Genomic DNA, 21201 nt, shown 5'->3' on the forward strand with positions numbered 1-21201 from the left:
AGAGCTTAGGCAGCTGCTTCTCAAACTTTGCAATCCCCCAAAACACCTTCAGCTAGCATTATTCCATTTTCTCCTCAGCCAGAAATTGAGCCAAAATCTCCTAAACATAAGATGCATGATGGTCTTGATCCTGTGCGAGTTAAAGATCCTATTTTTATAAATCTTGATGATGATATAGATGAAAATGTTATTCATGATGAAAATGTTACTTCTTTTCATTCTGATAGTGAACATGAATATGTTGATGTTGATAACGATTTATCTAATGAATTTTCTAAAGCACTTATCCTAGCTCCTAGACAAGAACAACGTGGCTTGGAACATGAACATAGCCCTTGTTTGGATCTTGTGATAGCTCCATCTGCTGTGTTGGATGTTCCTCCTCTAGCGTGTTCCCTACCTTCCCGAAACATTGATCAGCAAGATCGGGGGGTAGATGACGTGCTAGACTAGTTTCATTAGCATAGCAGATTCTTTCCTCCTCTCTTTTGTTACTTCTTCTATGTGTTATTCTCATTCTTCTATTCGTTGTCCTTAGTGTTGTCTACTTGAGGACGATGCAAAGCATTGCGACCTCTTTTGGTCTCTCTCATGTTGACTCAAAAGACACATGTGTTCCCTTCTTCTAGGTGACCTTCCTTGATTGGGGAATGAAGAACAATTATGCATACATACATATGATTTACATGGATTATCATATAGCATATTGACCCCAAGGAAAGCGAAGTCACCTCGTACTTTGTGTTTTGTGTCTATTATCCTTGGGTTTATCTCACACTTGGGGGCTAAATCCTTGTGATGACGTGCTCCTTTCCTTCTCATTTCCTATATGTATCACTACCTTAAAGCAATCACCCCCGATGAGGCGTGTGCGATTGCTTTAACATAGGGGGGCATACACCCTGTTCATATCTCTTCAAGATACTTGAAAATTTCTTGACAAATTTAGCTTTGCCTTGAAAATTTTTGATATCTTTCTTGCATGACTCATAGTGAGGGAACCCTACTACTGACAGTCATGGTTCTCCCTTGCGATCTTCCCTTTTACTTTGTCAATCAAAGTCGTAAGATCCTTAGTCCACTGGGGGCTTGGTATATCTTGCCTTCTTGACGTGGTGAAAGTTTTTCAATGTTGTTTCCTTGTACTTTACCAGAAGTATGGGTGTACGCTTATACTCCTGCTAAAGTGGGGGCTAAATGTAGCATCCTAAAATTGTGACACTTGCAATTTCGACTGCATTTGGGTCTTCACGATGGCGACGCAACACTGAACCTGAATGGAGACCCCGAAACTTGTTCATGACATCAAAAACTGCATTTTTCAGCACCCTGGCCTGATCCTCCTTGCACCTTGCTATCCCTGGAGGTGGGACCATGGTGCCCAGTGCCCTGGTCCTTCAGAACTAGGGCGCCCAGCGCCCTGGTCCTTGGCCCTATTCTGGGCCCGGTCTCTTTTAGGGCTTCGGGTCTTTAAGTTTGCAATTCGGGAAATATTGTTTCCTAGTCAGCCTAAGGTCAGAAAAATCAGTCTATCAACCCTAATTAACAAGTATATAAACTACATTTCCTCTCCCATTTTAGGGAGGAAGGACATATGTGTACAAGAGGCGAAAGCGCTAGGAAAACATTCAAGCATTCAAGCATTCCTTCAAGCAATTGAGCATTCTAAGTCTCCATTCAAGGCTAAGTGTTGCATTCAAGACAAGGATTCAACCATTGAAGAGGAGATCACATACAACATACAACATACAACAAAATTTACACCTTCGCATGTAAGAATACAAACATTCTTACAACAAGGTATCAGTACTTGTTTACATTACAAACATTTACATTTACAGCATTCTCATTTCTTGGTTAATTCCAAAACCAGGGTTTGACCTAAAGGCAAACCCCTAATCCCTAACCCCCCAATCGTCCTCTCTTTTCTGTGTGTAGGTTGTAGGTATGCGGCTGTAATTGAAGATCTGGAATCCTTGTGCAGAGACGAACAGACCCCCCTTCGTTTTGTGGATTTTTCGGAGGACCGTGTGCACGTCGGGCGCCATCGTCCCGTCATCTTTCACCCGAATTTGCAGAACAACATCAGCTTGACATTTTACTACTAATTCCAGGTCCGCAGCTTCATCCTATATTCCTATCTCCGTTTATAAGTGAATCTTTCTTGCTTCTACATGCATTCCTAGTTCAATCTTCTATCTACATTCTTTACAAAAGAGGGTATCCTTGATGTCACAACCCTTGAAACTCATTTAGAATCCAATCTTGCATTGTGTGGGATTGGATCTTGTGGGTTTCAATCTCTCTTTTGAATGTAAAGTCCCTCCTAAGTGAAAACCATCAATCCTAGTGACCCCCTTTCTCCTTGGAGTGGGGGAGAACACCTAGGGTTCGATTTTCTGCTTTACAACCATTTCCATACATTATTCTTTATTAGATTCTTAACAACCATAGAAACAACCCCCTTGGTTTGTTCAACTCTAATTAATTGTCCTTGTGTGAGTGGATTCTTATGACTCTCATTATCATAAATACTCTCAATCATAACCCTCCTCACATGCTTTAAAATTAGTTTCCTTGACCTTTTCCAATTTCTCGCAGCATCTTTCATGTCCTATACTTGTATCCAATCCATTTTCCTCCATGTTCATTTCTATAGCCAGCTTAATCTCTTCCAAAGTCTGTCTCGATTTCTTTGTAGCTCCTTTTGCCATAGTTGTTTTAGTTGTTTTATATTTAGAGTTTCATCAATCCTTTTATTCTTCCCTAATGGCTCAATCAAGACCTACCATAGCGGTCACATTTATTTAAGACCTCTTCCAAGATCCCCCATTTCCATTCATCATCTCCTATGTATCTAACCCCTCTCACAAGATAGGGCCTAGTATATTTTGTTGCTTAATGTATCAAACTTATTTCTTTTCTATTTCTAATACTTTACTAACACATGCATTTTTTCTTCTCATAAATATTTTCTTTTGATTTCTATTATTTCCTTAGCTCTCACTAAGGTCTTAAAAATGGAACCAACATGTTAGTGGAGGAGGGGTTGTGAACCAAATATCCATGCTTATGCTCTTTGCTGAGTTATATTTATGCCATGCTATGAAGAAATTAAGAAGAAAATTAAAACCTATGTGATAGATTAAAAATAGGTGTAGCAAATTTTCAAGAAATAAAAATAGAATACACGTACATATAAATTTATCACACTCACATAGAATATAGTATGAACCATCATATATTCAATATGACTCTTTATGATACATGTTCATCAATCTATCATTACATATACTTATATCTCTCTTTCTCATAAATCTTATTATGCTCTCCCTTGAACATTTTATCATATATATCTTTCTTATATGCTTCATTCTCTCTTGTCTCTAATATTATCTTTTTTCTATATATTGTCTTCCTCTCATATGTATGTTGCATATGTATACATTCTCGCTTATAGTAAATGTGTCTCTTTCCTTAGTTATGAGTCTTAGGCTTTTTCATGTATATGTTAGTTATAGGTATCACATTTGACTTGGGTCCAACTTTATCTTTGGCATTCCTACTATGTGTTCTTTTATCTTATGAAAATATAGATCACTTCCATATTTTCACCATTATCCTCCATTAGGATATTCTTTCATGTTACAAACCTAATGGGAGTGGTGTGGCTTTATCTCACCAACAATACCCCTAATATAAGGATGTTCAAAGTAGGGTATATGGTCACATAAAATCATGTAATCATAATATATAACAATGTAAGATCATATGGTCATAAGATAAATATCACAAAGTTATAGAAATATAGAATCATTGTATGAGTGCTCTAGTATATGGCAAACACACAGTAATGTGATCAAAATGACAATGTCTATATTGGCAGATAAATTAATGATAGAAATTAGACACCCATCATAGCTACATGAAAGAATGAAAAGACACAGGTCATAGACAAGAATAAGATAATGTGAAGCATGGATCATAGATAAAGTGCTCATGATAGTTAGGTATACTCAATGTAAGTGCATGAAATAAGATAGTGCTAAGTAAAAATTTAAATTGATCAGAAGGACAAAGGATCAAAATGATAAAAATGAGACCAAATAGATATTGAAAAGAGAGTAATTCAAATTAATTAGTGAAATCAAGAGGTTAGTCATTTAAAAGGATAAGTATGAAGATAAAAGACAATAAAGAATAAGGAAATTGAGCATGCCTCCTAAGCAAGGGAAAATAAAATAAGGACCAAAAAAAAAATTAGAAGGAAAAGATAAAAAAAGAATCATAGTGACATAGTACAATGGGACCATCAATTAACAAAATCTTCTTCCTCATCCATGATATCAAAATTCCCTATCCAAAATTTATCAACAAATTTATCTTTTTGTTTCTTCTTTGCAATTTTTTTTAATTACATGTGTTTCATGCTTGTATAATTGGTGCAAATGCTTCATCAATTGATAAAAAAATCCTCTTCGAATGACACATTTTTGCTTCATTTATTTTTTTGGTTATATGTTAATGTATTTTAATTGTATAGCACAACTTGTTTCATATTTTATTTCCATGCTTTGGTTTGAGTTCAGTAACTTTATTTTGATTTTTCTAGGGAATTTATTTTTGTTTATTTGCTTCTATATTTGCTTGTTTTGACTTATTTCTAATGTGACATTGTCTTTCAAGTATCAAATAAATTCTTGCTAGCTCATGTAGAGGATTATTGTAAAAATTATGAACATCATTATCTTCTTTGTATAAAAAGTCATTATGAGCATCAATAAATGTAGCTAAAATGAAATGCATAGTATCTTAAATTGGTTTGCAATGAGACCTTTGTATTTTGACTACTTGTCCTCCATGTATAAATTTAACACATTAATGTAAAAATGAAAATGCGGATTCACATTATCAAATCAACAATCTTATGAGCAATATACCAAATCTATCTTTAAAAGGAAGAACAATATACCAAATCTACCTTTAAAAGGAAGAATATGAAATAAAGCTAGAAACTCTATATTGCAATCTACTATATGAATGCTTAGTTTCACAATTTTAAGGAGTGGTTGAATTATCTTTATAGGAAAAATATGTGGAGAAATGATAATATTTTCATTCGAAAAATATTTGAAGTGATTTTCCATAAAATTATGAACTTTAACAAACTCTCTTTTGTTAGATAGTCTAAAGAAAGGAAAAGTAAATGTGTTAGCCAATTGATTTGTATTTTCCTTCTTTTTATTATCTCTTGAAAAAAGAACTTTCTTTTAAAATTGAGAAGGGTAAGAAGCATTTTAACTTGGACCATAACTATCACTAATACATTTGGCCTAAAATTCTGATGGAGGTTTCCGATGGAGAAGGTATATTGTGATCAAATTTGATTTTTTTTTGAAAAAATGCCCGATTTCATCGGAATTCTGATGACAATACAACATTTGGTTTTGATGGAGAAGGAATTGGCAATGACATTTTGTTTTTTTTAGAAAAAGTGCCCGTGTTCGTCGAAATTTTGATGACAACATGCATTACTTCAAAAAGAAAAGAAAAGACCAAGTCATTTTATAAATCCCGCATCTTTGTCCGTCGACCTCTGCCATTACTTCGTCCCGCCTCTTCCTCTTGCCTCTACCATTACAAAATCCCACCTTTGCAGGGAACCAGCCGTGGAATAAAGTGGTGCTACAGGAGCAGCTATACCAAGATACCAAGCGATGGGAAACTTTCCTGCAGCTTCATTATGGTAGGAATTTTGGTATGTTTTTTATTTGTTTTTGTGTTTTGTTAGGAATTTTGTTATGTTTTTATTTTTGTGTTTTGTTAGGGTTCCCTAAGAGCCTCCCTCCCTTCAATTGAACTGTCCAGAACCTAACTTGCTCAACCGGGGGTGAACTACCTCCATCCTTTGGACCGACTTCAATCCCTCTTCCCCAGGATGGAGTGTAACAACTGTGGATCGATCCTCTGACCAGAAAAAAATCAGATGGAATAGATCTTCTTCCACCATAGAATAGTAGGGGCATACAATAGTAGGGGCCCCGACATAACCCCTCTCTCCATTTATCATTGTTCTCACAGACATGACTGTAGAAGCGAACAACGTCCTTTTAGCTAATAAACCATCGATCAATTGATCATTTTTCTCACAGACATGACTGGTGAAGTGACTGAAATCAATAACCCTAACCTACACCACACATTGAATGAAGGTTATCCTGGAATTTGAAGCAGTGAAGGTGAGCCTCCATCTGGAATGGGGAACCCCTGCAAGGAGAGGTGTTAGTTGTTCCTCACTGCTTCCCTTCGTCCGGCAGAGGCAACAAAGAAAGCAGCCTCAGTGATAGATCCATCTCGTGATCCTATGGGCAACTACTACTATAGTTATCCTTCACTGCTCTATGCTCCGATATCTACTACTACTCAAATTGAGGTGATATCCCTACTGCAGAACCATGAGAGCATTGTGTAGTGATCGAGTGCTATTTTTTGTCGGTGTTTTGGAAGGGAGCATAAGTGTACCATTAGGAAGGTGGTATAAAATGGTGAAAGATGATAAGATAGGGAGGTAAGTGATGAAGGATGTAATGGTGAAAGAGTAAGTTAGGATATGTTAGGGGTTTGGAAGGTAGGAAAGTGAATGGGGGGAGATAAATTAAGGATGTGAAGGATGGAATGGGGCTAGGTAGGTGAAGTAAAAGTAAGTGTGTATGAGGTTAAGGTTTAGGATAGGATGTAGGAAAGTGGAGGAGGTTAAGATAGGGGATATGAAAGGTAGATGGAAGGTAATAATGATAGGAAGTGAGGTAAAGGTTATGAGGTGTGGGTTAGAAAATAGGGTGTAGGAAATGGAAGGAAGGGTCATATCACTTTGAGAGTTTTCACCAAGATGAGTAACCCGAGTATGGACCTCAAATCTTACAAGCCATGAGGATCCACTTGTAGTAGAGGAGAATATACTTGCATCTCGGGAGCTTATTAGGAGTTTGCCTTGAATTTGGGAAATACACATAGAGGAGATAGAATATTGATGAATACACATTACCTAGCCTCATCATGCATAAATACAAGAGGTATAGACTATAGCAAGCACATATCATGAGCCAAAGGATCATAATCGAGAGTTGCTTCATCTTCAATCCTCTACATTTTTAAGATCCACAAATGGGGTTGAGGTTAAGTCTTGGTTACTTAGCTTGGACTTATGCTTTGGGTTGCATCTATATGTGAGCAACTTAAAGGCATAATTTTCAATGCAATTTTTGAGAGGACTTGAATCCACCTTGTGGTATTGGGAGGATAAAATGCACCAACTCACATTGGAAACCCTCTCCAAATACCATTTTGGAGTTCTTCAAAGTGTGTTCTATTTCAAAATGTTTTTACAGAGATGCATAGATGAGTTTCACAATTTACATAATAAGGTTTCATAGTGGCTCAACATGAGAGTTAGTTTTTGGATTTCTTGTAGTTTGTATATTACATTCAAGACAAGTTACTTGTCAATTATTTCATTACGGGGTGGAAAGCCCAAAATTTCAGTTTTCCTACACATGGCCAATCCAAATGACTTTAGGGTTGCTATGGCAAAGTCTCTTATGGAAAAGGAGGTACATGGGAGGACAAAAGAGGCATGAGAGAATTTTGTAACCAGCTATGGCAAAGTCTCTCATTTTAGGTATGAGAGACTATAGGGCTATCAAGCTAGGCCTTCTATGACTCAACAACCTTTTAGGGGAGAATCTAGTATTTTTAGTAATTAGGATATTCTAATTATGGTGGGGCTAGCCAACATAGGGTTATATGAGAGGCACATGTTATGTATATGTTAGTATCAGACAGAGAGTGCCCACAAGGTTTTATAGTAGGTGGACACCATCCTAGGATGTTAAAGTAGATAGCTGATATGTGGGTCTTTACCCTCCCAACCACTCAACATATACCACCATGGGTCTTTACCCTCCCAAACACACAAAGTTCAAAGGAAGATTCACTACTGCAACACTCACTTTTTGTGATAGTCTCAAGCACTTAGCTAGGACAGCCACTCCTTTCATGGCCATTCTTCTTCACACAACACTCTCTAACATTAATTATGATGATAGTGTACCTCCTTAAACCTTCCACCAACACCTAACTCAATACCAAACTCTTTCCCAATCTTGCTAATGGACTAATTAACTCAACTCACTATGAAATTGTGATGGTCAATGCAAGGTTTAGGACAGTAGTAATTAGGATCTTCTAATTATTGTGGGGCCTAGCCAACATAGGGTTATATGAGACAGGGGTAAGTTCAATAGTGATTTCTCCTTCAATTCTTGATGAATGCTTGATTGCCTATTCACTTGGAATTGAATAGATTTTATAATTAAGAAATGAACTGTTTGGTCAGATGCCTCAAAGAAACGTGGTCTAATGAAATGCTATGATTGCAGGATATGCACAAACAATGTTTGTTGAAATGGATTTACAAAATTCCAACGAAATCCAATTGGTGGGTATAAAGTCAGACCCTACAACGGCCAACAACCTTTACCCTCTACAACCTTTGCCAACATTCTTCCAGTCTATGCAAAAATTAGAGCTTGACAACATTCTTTCACTTTTAGCTAGCTAAATTTTTCAAGAATTTTATCTCTAGATTTAATATTTCTTTTCTTGCATGAATCTATTAATTTTGAGATAACAGATCTTGCCTTCATGAATTGATCATAGTTTATCCCTTTAACCCTAATTAATTTATTTAGAGTGCTTAGTTCCATTTTAATCCTTTCTTTTACAATTAAATATTATTAAAAAATTGTATTATTGTTCCAAAGTTTGTGGATATTTAGGAGACACAAATAAAATATAAATGTAATCATTCCATATTTTTGTAGGAGATATTGGAATGAGACTAATAGGAAGAGTAGTAAAAATGAGTCACAATGAGCACTTTAGAGTAAATCTAAACATTATAAGGAAGATTAGCTTGGAAAAATAGAAGCGTAACTTATTTTCCAATATGCAAGATTATTACTTGGGAAAGAATCTTGAAAGAGGATTGAAAAGATTCCTTGAGCTAACATTGTCTCACTTGTCCAAAATTATGAGGAAGGATTCATTAATGAAATGGTCATTAACAAGATGGAGAGAATAATAATTAGGAAGAGATAGATTTCACATGCTACTAGGTGACTAGATTGGAGAGAAACTAGAGTCAAAACATTTAGCTTGGCCATGACACAAAGTCTTAGAATAGATGCCAACCTTGGTGAATGGAATGAAAATCCCAAACAATTAATGAATGGTGAGACAAGTAGAGGCATCTATAAATTTTGTTTTGAATAAAATAAAGAAAAAATAGGACTAAAACCAAGGGAAATACACATGGAAAGGATAAAGGGTTATTTCTATGAACACTCATCCCACTCCATGCCTTCTTAGATATGAATAATATTTTAAAGGGAATTATGGATTTTAATGAATCCTATTTTTTTTGGTTTAATAATAAATTGAAATAAATGATAGATATGCAATGCAAAAACCTTGGTTATGATTTTGAGTGATTTAGGACTACAAAATTTTTACTAGACCGCGCATCTTGGTACTTCTTACTTTTAGAAGCTCACTCCTCTAATGTTTGATAAGATAGATATGAATGATTGAACTTAAACTACATGTTTTAAAGATGAAGGTGCATTCGGGGTTTAGATGATCTTCCATGACCAAGTCAAAGGAAAGTGATATAAACCTATTTTAAAAATTATATTATCATTATACTCAAGCCATTTAGAAAATATAAAAAAATATATCCAATCTCTTAACTATTTTTCTCAAACCTAGCATTTTGTTTGCCCATGTGAGTGCTTCATTCCTAGAACTAATAAATAAAAAGTGTATTCATGTAGATAAATGAATTAAAATCAATTTGTGATAGTAAACATTCACATAGCATGTATAATTAATTTATTTATGATGGACTTTTAAATGTAATAAATTATCTCTTATAGTTATCTCCTAAAGGTGGGGCAATTAGGTCCATATATGATGAAAATCAAAATAAATAGTTTGAAGATAATAAAAATTACCTAAAGGATATTCCACTTGATTATTTGGTATATCATAACTATTTTGACAAATTTTGAAACCATTAGAGGTACCTTTTGCTTCTGTAGATGAGGCATTCATTCATGTTGAAGTTGTGATAGCTTATTTGCCTCTTTATAGACAACAAATTATCCATACGAATTATCATATATACTTGTAACCTCCATCCCAAACCACCTAGTTCACTCTTCTTCCTTTGTGTACCTCTTTTATTCTTCCATTACCTCTTTGCTTACCTAAATTCAATCCAAAACATAGTGTATATAGCATCAAAAAAATTCCTTATTTGATTAATATTATCCATAACATATCGAAAAGACAAATACCACACTTACTATGTCATCAACCAAAAATAATTTACTTACATATTCAAAGAGTTCAATAATGGAGAAACATCCATGCGGTGCTCTACACATGTCCTCGAAGGTTCAAGAAATACTTATCCTCTATTGGTCCAAACTTTAAATCACTTACCATGCATGAAAATAATTGCAACCATACACAGTTTCCCACCCAATAGATTCTCTCAAACTAGTTTACTATCTTAACATAGGGTCAAGGAAAAGCAGGCCAAAATAGGAATCCAAGTGTCTTAAAAGCGTTCAAGACCATAGTGGTGAGGATTGAATTTGTTTCTTTAGTGGTATCTTTCTCTAGATTAATTAGTTGGGGATTCTATTAGGACCTTTTTGTAATATCATAGCATTCCATAAGATCACATTTCTTTGATGCATCTCACCAAACAGTTCATGCACTTTCATGTCTATACTTCCACATTTTCCAAACATGTCAAATCGAGCATTTCCAACTGTAAGAATCTGATATTAATTGCCCTTAACTTCTGCTTTGATGGAAGCCCATACTCTATTCCAAAGCTCCCATTTTTGCACATGTAGAGAGTACGTTGGCAAATAAAACTGATCGAAATGGAAATCTATTTGTTGCATTGACTGCGTTGTGAGGACGCTTATGTATTTCATCGACATCATAAAGCAGGAAAGGACATGAGAATATCTCCTCGGGGAGGTATTCTATGACAGCTGCGAGGTAGATGAGAGTTTCTTATGCCATTTGCTTTGTTCTATGTAGTCAAACGCGGGAACACTGTTTGAATTCAAATGCTAACGGTGATTGTCTTTTTAATGGAAACGGACGGAAAGGGATGTCAAGGGAAGGAATGGGCCCACAACACACCTAAGCAGTCAAAGCTTAGTGTGTGTTGTTTAAGGCTACCCCCTTAAGACATCATAATTGATTGGCTCTTCACTCGTAAGACCTTCAAAATTCTCTAATGGCTTCATTGAGTCCTTTGGTCTTCCAAATGCACCTGCACCAACTTGAATTCTCCTTCAAATCTTGATTTCCTGTTCACTTGGAATTGAATTGATTTTATAATTAAGAGATCACTTGAATTGTAGGTAGACCCCTTCAAATGACAGGGTAGGCTTCCTTTTATACCTAATATATGTCTTGAAAGCATTTTATCCTGATGGCTTTAAATTAAAGTACTTTCTCTTCTATCTGGTATTGGTGGAGCAGAGGTTGCATTGCATTGTCCTAGGATACATATTTCCGTAGATACAACACAAGTTAAATGTATCCCAGGTTGATGCAAAGCAACCTCTACTCCAAAGATCACCAGAGAATAGAGAAAGAACTTTAATTTAATGTCATCAGGATAAAAGTCTTTAATCAAGACAGATAAATGGTATGCAACTGGATCTATTTGGAATGCATTACCCAAACACCACAATCGATCAGTCACCTTTGAAAAGAAAGTGGTATGATGCAATATTTAGGCATAAAATAGATGAAATGCACTCCATACTATTGCTGCACAATATTTTGGTCGATGATATTTTTAAAATAGTAAAGGAAGGTGTATGGAACAACCAAATTCTTATCATTATAAACAATGAATATTTTAAGATCCTTTTATGATGTGTAAGTTGAAAATATTTTATGAAAGGTTCATAAATGAATACACTTTAAACTGATTTTAATATACCTTGAAGTGTGCAATATGGAAGGTTTGTATTCTTAATCTCCTGCCCATTTCTTAATTTAAAAGATGATATCTTTATTAAATATCTCCTCTATTAAATATCTTTATTAACTTGATTTCTCCTTCAATTCTTGATGAATGCTTGATTGCCTGTTCACTTGGAATTGAATTGATTTTACAATTAAGAGATCACTTGAATTGTAGGTAAACCCCTTCAAATGACAGGGTAGGCTTCCTTTTATACCTAATATATGTCTTGAAAGCATTTTATCTTGATGGCTTTAAATTAAAGTACTTTCTCTTCTATCTGGTATTGGTGGAGTAGAGGTTGCCTTGCATCGTCCTAGGATACATATTTCTGCAGATACAACACAAGTTAAGTGTATCCCAGGTCGATGCAAAGCAACCTCTGCTCCAGAGATCACCAGAAAATAGAGAAAGAACTTTAATTTAATGCCATCAGGATAAAAGGTTTTCAAGACAGATAAAATTTGAGTTTGATTGTCATCATTTACTTTGCCATATTCTTCACACGTAACTCCTGAATCAATTTCCTACTCACAAGAATTTTATTAAGTCTCAAATATAGGGAAACAACAGGCTTCAAATATAAAACTTGTACATGCAACTAAATCCATTGACTAATCAGAAGAACAAAATTAAGAAACGGTTTGATCATCTGAGAGATGTTGTAGACTTGCAACTCACCAGCTACTTCGTTTTTGCGAGTAAGATTTTTTTTTGTTTTGGTTATGGTTGTGGTGTTTATAGGGAGACATTTACAAATTTATATCTATTTTCACTATTTAATGGTTTTGGGTTTGTAATGGTAATTTAATTTTCTTTTATATTTTTTTATATATTCTTTATAATAGCCTATTATATTGATTTGTTCTATTATGGATAATGGTGTGGGTCAGATGACTTTGCCATCGATGCATGAAAGCATTGAACGAGTTCTACTTTTAAAAATTACATGAAACATTTTTAATTTATTTGATTAAGTGTTATTTGCAAAAAATGATTATCAATGATGTTTCCTTTCTCCAAGAATTGTCTAGGATCTTTCCGTTAGATAATGTGTAACATCGAATGACTAAATCTTTTCTTTACAAATGCTTATTTTATTTAATTATTATTTGAGCATGAATTAAAATTTATATATGTACGGAAGCAAAACATACAAGCTGAAGAGTCATGTGCAAGCAAATTTCCTAAAAGAAAGCAAGCAGGCATTATCTTGAATGACATGGAAACAAGCTCATCAGCTTCCTAGAAGAGAGCAATTGGAGAATGGCAGAGGAAAGTGTTTAAGGGTGATAAATAGATAGAGAGTATGCAATACAAACAAACAATGTCTGGAGTGTCTGATGTGACATCTCTAATTTATGTCTGGAGGGACTAACTGGTTTTGGAGTTCTTGCGAAACCTATTGGGCCACGCTTGGAGGAAATCAATGTGTTCATGCAAGGAGCACCTTTTTTCTATTATGAGAATGATGCTTTTGCACTAAGGGATATTTGGAAGTCAATATCCAAAAATTTATATACTATGGAACCAGAGTTGGCAGACTCGAAGTAATTTTCAGCTTTCAGAAGACCAAGAGGTTATGTACACAATCTCCCAATAGAAGGGCAATTTCAGGCATTACCTCTCCCCCACATGACTATTCAGGAAGCACTTCCTCAGACAAAGGACTATTGGCCTCCATGGGATCAAAGAAAAAAAATGAAGCATAGACTCTAGACGATGTGGTGGTGTCCTTCATGAAGAACTCTGCGCTATAATTGAAAATTCACGAGGGAAACTGCAAGATAGTGAAGAGAAATACAATCTTGAAAAGTGGGAAGAATGGATCTTGGTTTGGGTGGGGCCAAGTCAGGTGGCTCCTCTAGAGGTTGACGAGATAGAAATCATATTAGGATTTGAAAAAGATCACACTCGTGGAACTTCGTGTGCGAGTGATCAATTGCGGTGTTTGGGTAATGCATTCCACACTAGTAAGAGCCCTCACTCTTTCTTGCAAGTCGTTTTGTTCTACATTTATTTCCTTCGCTTCTATTGTGACTATTGACAGGCCATGTGTGTGGTCGTATATGCTTGCCCATGGGGGACGCCTCAGATTTACCGATTATTAATTCGGTCCATCCGGAAGCCTCGTAGGTTGAGGTCAAGAAATTTATTCCCAAATCCTTCAAGGAAGCCATTATTGACTCAACTTTTCACATTCCTAAAGAGGCAAAGTTCATTTTGGTGAGTTCTTTCGAGTCTGGGAGTGATGGTGGAGGAGGACAACGAGGTAAGAGGCCCAACTCTCCCTTGCCAAATCTATCTATCATACCTAACAATTTAATGACGAAAGCCATAGGCATGGAGAAAAGTAGGTTAAAAGACATTCTATTCTTTTTGCGGCAGTGGACGTAGATAAATGCCCTACCAGGAAATTCATAGATGACTGGTTTTAAAAGTTTGGAATAAAAAATTAGGCTATAAAATTTCCTTTTGTCAAATGATTCAAAAAGGCTTGTTCGTTATTTTTTCAAGGATAGAAGATCTTAGGAGGAGGTAATCAAAAAGCAGTTCTGGGCTATTGGGAAATCCACTTTTTCAAGCCCTAAATTGGTCTTATGATGCCGTTAATGAAGAAATCCTTGTTCTTTCTTGTCCTTGGTGGATTCAAATTAAAAATCTTTCGCCTGTCTTGTGGGAATTCATACCACAAATCCTGGAACCCATTAGTAGAGTTATTAGGATGGATTATTCATCCAACCTTGTTCCTCATTTGGATGCCAGAGTCCTGGTTTCTATTAACCTAGGTAGAGGCATCCGTAGATTCATCGATCTTAAGGTCGATGAAGATCCCATTTCTTCTCTTATTGAGACCCTTGGCGGGCTTAATGCATGTTTCTTATGCAGGAGAGAAGGGCATATTAGGAAAAATTTCCCCATTCCGTCGACTAGCAGAGGGGTTTCAAAAAACCCTAATGAACACATTGATTTCCTCCAAAGCGTGGCTCAATAGGTTTCGCAGGAACTCCAAAACCAGTTAGTCCCTCCGGACATAAATTAGAGATGTCACATCAGACACTCCATACATTGTTTGTTTGTATTGCATACTCTCTATCTATTTATCACCCTTTAACACTTTCCTCTACTTTTCTCCAATTGCTCTCTTCTAGGCAACTTATGAGCTTGTTTCCATGTCATTCAAGATAATGCCTGCTTGCTTTCTTTTAGGAAATTTGCTTGCACATGACTCTAAAGCTTGTATGTTCTTCTTTCGTACAGATATAAATTTTAATTCACTCTCAGATAATAATTAAATAAAATAAGCATTTGTAAGGAAAAGATTTAGTCCTCTGATGTTACATATTATCTGACGGAAAGATCCTAGACAATTCTTGGAGAAAGGAAACATCATTGATAATCATTTTTTGCAAATAACACTGAATCAAATAAATAATAAATGTTTAATGCAATTTTTAAAAATAGAACTCGTTCAATGCTTTCATTTACCGACGGCAAAGCCGTTTGACCCACATCATCTCTCGCCGTCGGAATTCCGATGACAACTAATGAAACGTCCGACAAGGATGCTGTATATCCGACATCACTTCCATGTCGGACGGTGATCGAGGAGCAATCATAACATCCATCGAAAATCCGACGAAAATCCGCCGATATTTGTGGTGAGGGGTGCAAATATAGCCGCCATCATATGAGTTCATTACATCGTCGGATGACCTACGCAAATGACATCGTTGGGAAGCTCGACAATGAGTTTTCGACGGTAAATTTTGTCGGAAGTTCGACATTTGGTCGTCGCAAATCCGACAATTAGCCGTCGAAAATTAGGCCCAAATGTACTAGTGTATATTCATTTCTCGCAAGCAATTTGAGTTTCATTGTTTTGACATAGATTTTATAGATTCATATATGAAATAAAACTATTGATACACATACAATTCTAAATCGGTCTGATAAAAAATAAATCTACTTCTAGCTTGATAATCAAATATGGAACAAAGAACAAAGAAGATTTGGATCTAGTAAGTCTTCAAATTTGGAACATCATTAATACATAGGTAATCCACACAAAAATCAAAAACATTTTGCTATGATTGTTTAGGGTTGATTTTGATTGTTATGGACAAATCCATAACCATGATCTTGTCTTGTGCCCACAAACCTACATGTGTGATTTGCAAACTGTTCTTTTTCATGTCACCTTAGATGTCTTAATTTCTCGTGTGCTTCTTGATGCCTACAAGGGCTAGTGGTGTTAATTGATACCTTGGTACATGTGTCATATGACCAAGTCGAGGGCACAAAATGTTGATCAAATGCTTGAAGTTGAATAATATCAAGACTAACTTTCAATCATGAAAAAACTCTTAAAATGATTGTCCAGTGCTAGATTTTTAGATATTTTGTAAAGCACTAGTTGAACTTTGTAGAGATGAATGGTTTCTCCTTGTAGTTTAATGATTATAATGAATGCACTAAATACCTTTAAATACACGGGTATAACAACATATCTTGTAAACCTATAGTTAGCCCTTGACAAGAAGTTTGGAAGTTGGTGAAATTTTAATTAGAGCAAGAGAGTCAATGGCAATAAACTAGTGGTAAGATAGAAAAGAGGCTAGATTGTTGTACATAATGTGTGTATAGGAATATATGAGAACATAAACATAATAAATAAAAAATTAGAATGGACATATAAAGAAGCAAAACCTAAGCTACATACTATTTCTACCTATAATTAATGATGTATACTTTAATAAAAGTATATATCACAAATTTGAATCACAATACTTTAAATAATAATAATAAATATATAAATGGTAGATAAATTACTGAAATAAATAACCTCCTTCAGCAACTGTTGAGGGTGAATCCCACAAGTCTGTTAACAGTGTCATATGACACCCGTATTCCTTGCTGCTGGACATTCCCTATAATCGAAATACTGGACGATGTTTCTAGGAATGCCAAGCAGAAGGTCCCCTTGTCATTAACTTTTACAAGAACATTCCGTCGCGGCAATGAGAGGGTTGCGTTGTTAGAAAAATGGAAGTCAATCGTCGGCACGCCAGGATGATCCTCATGCTCAAAAGGGTAATAACACGCGCCAAATTCTTCATTTTCGTCACTTAACGGCAACTCATCTACAAAGGCCGCCACAAAGGCGTCACGAAGAGGGAGGAAGGCATCGGTTGGAAGCCTGGTGAGTACAGTGCTGGAATCGATGATTGTGCCACCATGGCCGGACTGATCCGGCAAGAAGACGGATTCCTCAATCGCGAGCTTCTTCCCGGCGACACTGATTCCTACCAGAGAGACATAGTAGAAGCTTTCATGGCGGGCGTTGCTCAGCAAAGGGGCAAATACAGCCCCGGGTGGAACCGCCTGCGGACCGAAATCCAAGGTACTGGAGCGGTTGGAATTCCGATCAACGAGGCAGTAGGAAAAGATTCCGGCATAGTAATGTGATAACTGTGAAGGCAACGACAAGGATCCGCGACCGAGGCCGAGAATCCCTGCGTGAGCAACGAAGAGGCCATGACTGGTGTGGCTGCACCCGATCACAGCGTTGCGCACAGAGACTTTTCCTATTGTTAGGGTTTCCATGGCTAAATTCCCCGTGGTGTGCGATTTGTCGCCGTAGTATACTTCGTACAGGCAATTCCCGTTGCCGTCGCAGCTCCCGATGTGCAGTTGGCGGCAGGCATAGGAGGAGCAGTTGATTGGTTTGAAGGTTGAGGACAGTGCAGGGTCGAAGAGTGGATCGGTCTGGCTGTAACAGACTTTGCAAGGCTGGCACTGGATCCAGATGTTGTCTGATCCTGTGTCCACGGCCATCGCCTGCTCGCGAGCCTGACTGCCGACGCGGATGCGCGTGAAATATTCGTTGCTGTTCTGCGGTATGCCGGAGAACACTTTGGTCTGCAAATCCTTGAGCCGAGCATTAATGGCGGCCACGCGAAGCGCGTCGCGTTCCAGCATTTGCTTTGTGCGTTGCTCGTAGCTCAAGTTCGTCGCTTTCGTGATGGAGTCCCTGTGAAGAAGGGGAAGCCACAGCGGCCCCGCTAGGGTTTTTAGGTTTTTCTCCGTTGCCTCTGCGGGAAATCTTTTAAGGCGCGGTGCGGCTTTCGATTCTCGAGACTGCGTAACTGTAAACATTATCAGCAGCAGCAATGTTAGAGATCGAATTGCGGAGTCCATGGCGAAAATCGGCTAGGCTTTCAGCAGATCTTTTACCGAAAGGAGCAGAGCCGATTGTCTCCAAGAAATAAATAACGGAAAATGGAACGGTTTTGCTGAGGCTTCTAAGGGCTTTTAATGGCGGCCCTCGATGACAATCAGTGTGCATTGCGTGAACTATATAAATATCCTTGCAAGATTTAGTAGTACTGAAAATTATGATACAAGTAAAAGACGATGCCTAATGTTCACAAATTTATGCTTTCTACAACCGATCTCGTATCGTACTTACAGTTTACCGACTTAAATTTTTGTCTGACATCAGCGAGCTTAAAGATCATGTCGTTTAGTCAAAAGATTTACAAGCGTGCCAATCTTATTTATATTTCTTCTTAAATTTAATTTTTTTAACCGGATAGGGTTTCAGTAGATTTTTCACCGAACAGAACAGTGCCGATGGCCTCCCTCCAGGCAGTAAATGAACGGAAAATGGTACGATATTGCTGCGGCTTCTGAGGGCTATTAATGGCGGTCCTCGATGACTACCAATGTGCATTGCGTGGACTATATAAATATTATTGCAAGGTTTAGTCGCGTAGAAATTGACGATACAAATAAAAGGCGATGTCTACAAATTATCTCGTACCTTACTTATATTATACCGACTTCAAATTTTGTCTGATATTTGCGAGCTTAAAGATCATGTCGATTTACAACCCTGGTAATCTTAATAATATTTCGCCTTAAATCTAAATTCTTCTTAACAGTTCAGGGATATTTGTGTGGCTTCCGCAATCTCTTGCTGTTTCTTCGGATTCAGAGCCGAGCTATGAGCAACAAATTTGTGTGGCTTCCGCATTCTCTTGCTGTCTCTTCGGATGCAGCATCGATTTGATTTCGTCATTAATTTAATTCAGTGATCGCTTTAATCTCTGCGCTTATTATCTGTTCAATTATGCAATCTGTAGAGTTCCTAATAATAATTTTCATGATGTTAATGTCGATGATAGCTTATTAAACTGGTAAAGTGTTGTAATTTTAACGGAGCATGCAATCAGTATGCAGCGAATATAATGTTATTCAGAACAACGATGTTTCCACAGTTCATAATAGCTAGCTTTTAGGCAATTTTCCTGGATCAAAACTGTTTTAAATTATTACAGATTTAACGTGATGCATCATCAGAATTTGATAATTTTCTCTCGATTTTAATAATGTTATTCTGCAGATTGATTCCATCGTATTGAGTTTTTGGCGATGAAGTTTACAGGAAGCCACATAATAGGAACTTTGCTCAATAAATTAATTTTTTATGTACAACACATGACAATCAAATGGAGCTCAAAATATAAGGAAAAAGTGGAATGCAATTTCTATTATTAGTTCTGTGAGGGATATTAAATTCAATCATTTTAGAAAATTAATTTTTTTTATTAACGATTTTATAATTTATAAATATTATTTTTATTTAATAATTTAAAAAATACTATTTATCTTTCTTTCTATTAATTTATATAGCAAATAATAAGTATAAAATTCAAATTTTTAATTAAAACATATTTTTTTTATATCAAATATCAAATGATATTAAAAAATGAAAGCTGTCATTTCCAATTGATGACTTCTACAATAGCTTTTTATTAAAAAGTACAAAAATTTATGCGATCTGGAATAATCTAACTCTGTTGCAATCCCCAAATAATCTAACTCCGTTGGATGCAAAATACAAACTAGTCTTTCTCTATGACGTTACCCATAGGTTGCAGTTCCTTGGTAGACTCGGCAAGGTTTTTGTAGAACTTAGTGGTCATTTTTTTCCATTTTCGCAATAAACAATTAAGTGGGATTACTCTCAATAGAATTTGTAATGTTTTTTTTTTGAATAATGTTTTTTTAAAGGTAAAATGTATTTTATGTTATAGTTTGTATAAGATTTTTTAATGAAAAAAAATCGTGTTCTAAATTTCAATTATTATCATATTTATTGTATTTTAGTGAGAGAATATGTTTCTTTAGTTATGGTTTTTTAGATCATGGAATTATAGGCATTTTTAACTAGTGATTAACTAGTTATCAAATAATTTTATTTAACTTAATGTAAATGAACATTTTTTTTATGTCAAGTTTGGTGGTATTTGAAATAACACTATTTCTAATGACACGTATACTAACTAATTTAATTTACTTGGCAATGACAACTATAAATCATAAGAAAAATAGGGTTTGATATCATTCAATTTAGAAAGAGCAATATTATGGTTAAAATAATTAATAATACCAAACAAAGTAATTATAACTTTAGTATTATTATTAATATGAGTAGTTTTAATAATAATATTAATGTTAGTTGGATACTAATATTAATATTATCATTTATAACATTGTCAATTAACTTTATCAAGTTCAAATAAAATAATTATCAATGTTATTATTGTTAACATAAATATAATTAGTTGCAATATATTAGAATGATCAATAATATGAACATCATTATGGTTATTGGCTCAATAATTAATGATAATGTTATTATGGTTGTTAACATTAATAATATTAGAAAGTATTAAGGTTCTAATAAGTTAATATTCTTTGAATAATAACCTTGTGGGATTACTTTTAAAACAAGTGCCACGTAGGGGCTAGTACTACTTTGTTGTCTTTATAGTATTGCAATAATATAAAAGTTGTCTAGTTAATAAATGAGTTATAAAATTAAAATTAAATGACATTATCTTTCTATAAATCTTAATACAGTTATAAATTCAATTAAATTATATCATTTTAATTCATTATATTTTACATGTTATTTCTATAATTCTATATATTTCTTAACTTTTAATCTATTTTTAAAATGTTAAATACCCTACTTATATACTATCATTTTCTATTTTCTAAAATCT

At 35.5% G+C, this 21201-nt stretch overlaps 1 protein-coding gene across 1 annotated transcript; it reads right to left on the reverse strand.

Moving 5' to 3' along the window:
- Nucleotides 1-16915: 16915 nt before the first annotated feature.
- On the reverse strand, nucleotides 16916-18451 carry LOC131050546 (protein ASPARTIC PROTEASE IN GUARD CELL 2). The gene has a single exon (XM_057984747.2). The coding sequence runs from the start codon at nucleotides 18323-18325 to the stop codon at nucleotides 16976-16978; it is 1350 nt and encodes a 449-aa protein (XP_057840730.2). The 5' UTR covers nucleotides 18326-18451; the 3' UTR covers nucleotides 16916-16975.
- Between the last annotated feature and the right edge of the window lie 2750 nt (nucleotides 18452-21201).

This window comes from Cryptomeria japonica, chromosome 1 (genome assembly GCF_030272615.1).
Source record: "Cryptomeria japonica chromosome 1, Sugi_1.0, whole genome shotgun sequence".
Taxonomy (NCBI): domain Eukaryota; kingdom Viridiplantae; phylum Streptophyta; class Pinopsida; order Cupressales; family Cupressaceae; genus Cryptomeria; species Cryptomeria japonica.

What these genes read in the sequence shown, in the direction of transcription:
- LOC131050546 (XM_057984747.2), bottom strand. Translation starts at nt 18,325, where the DNA reads ATGGACTCCGCAATTCGATCTCTAACATTGCTGCTGCTGATAATGTTT.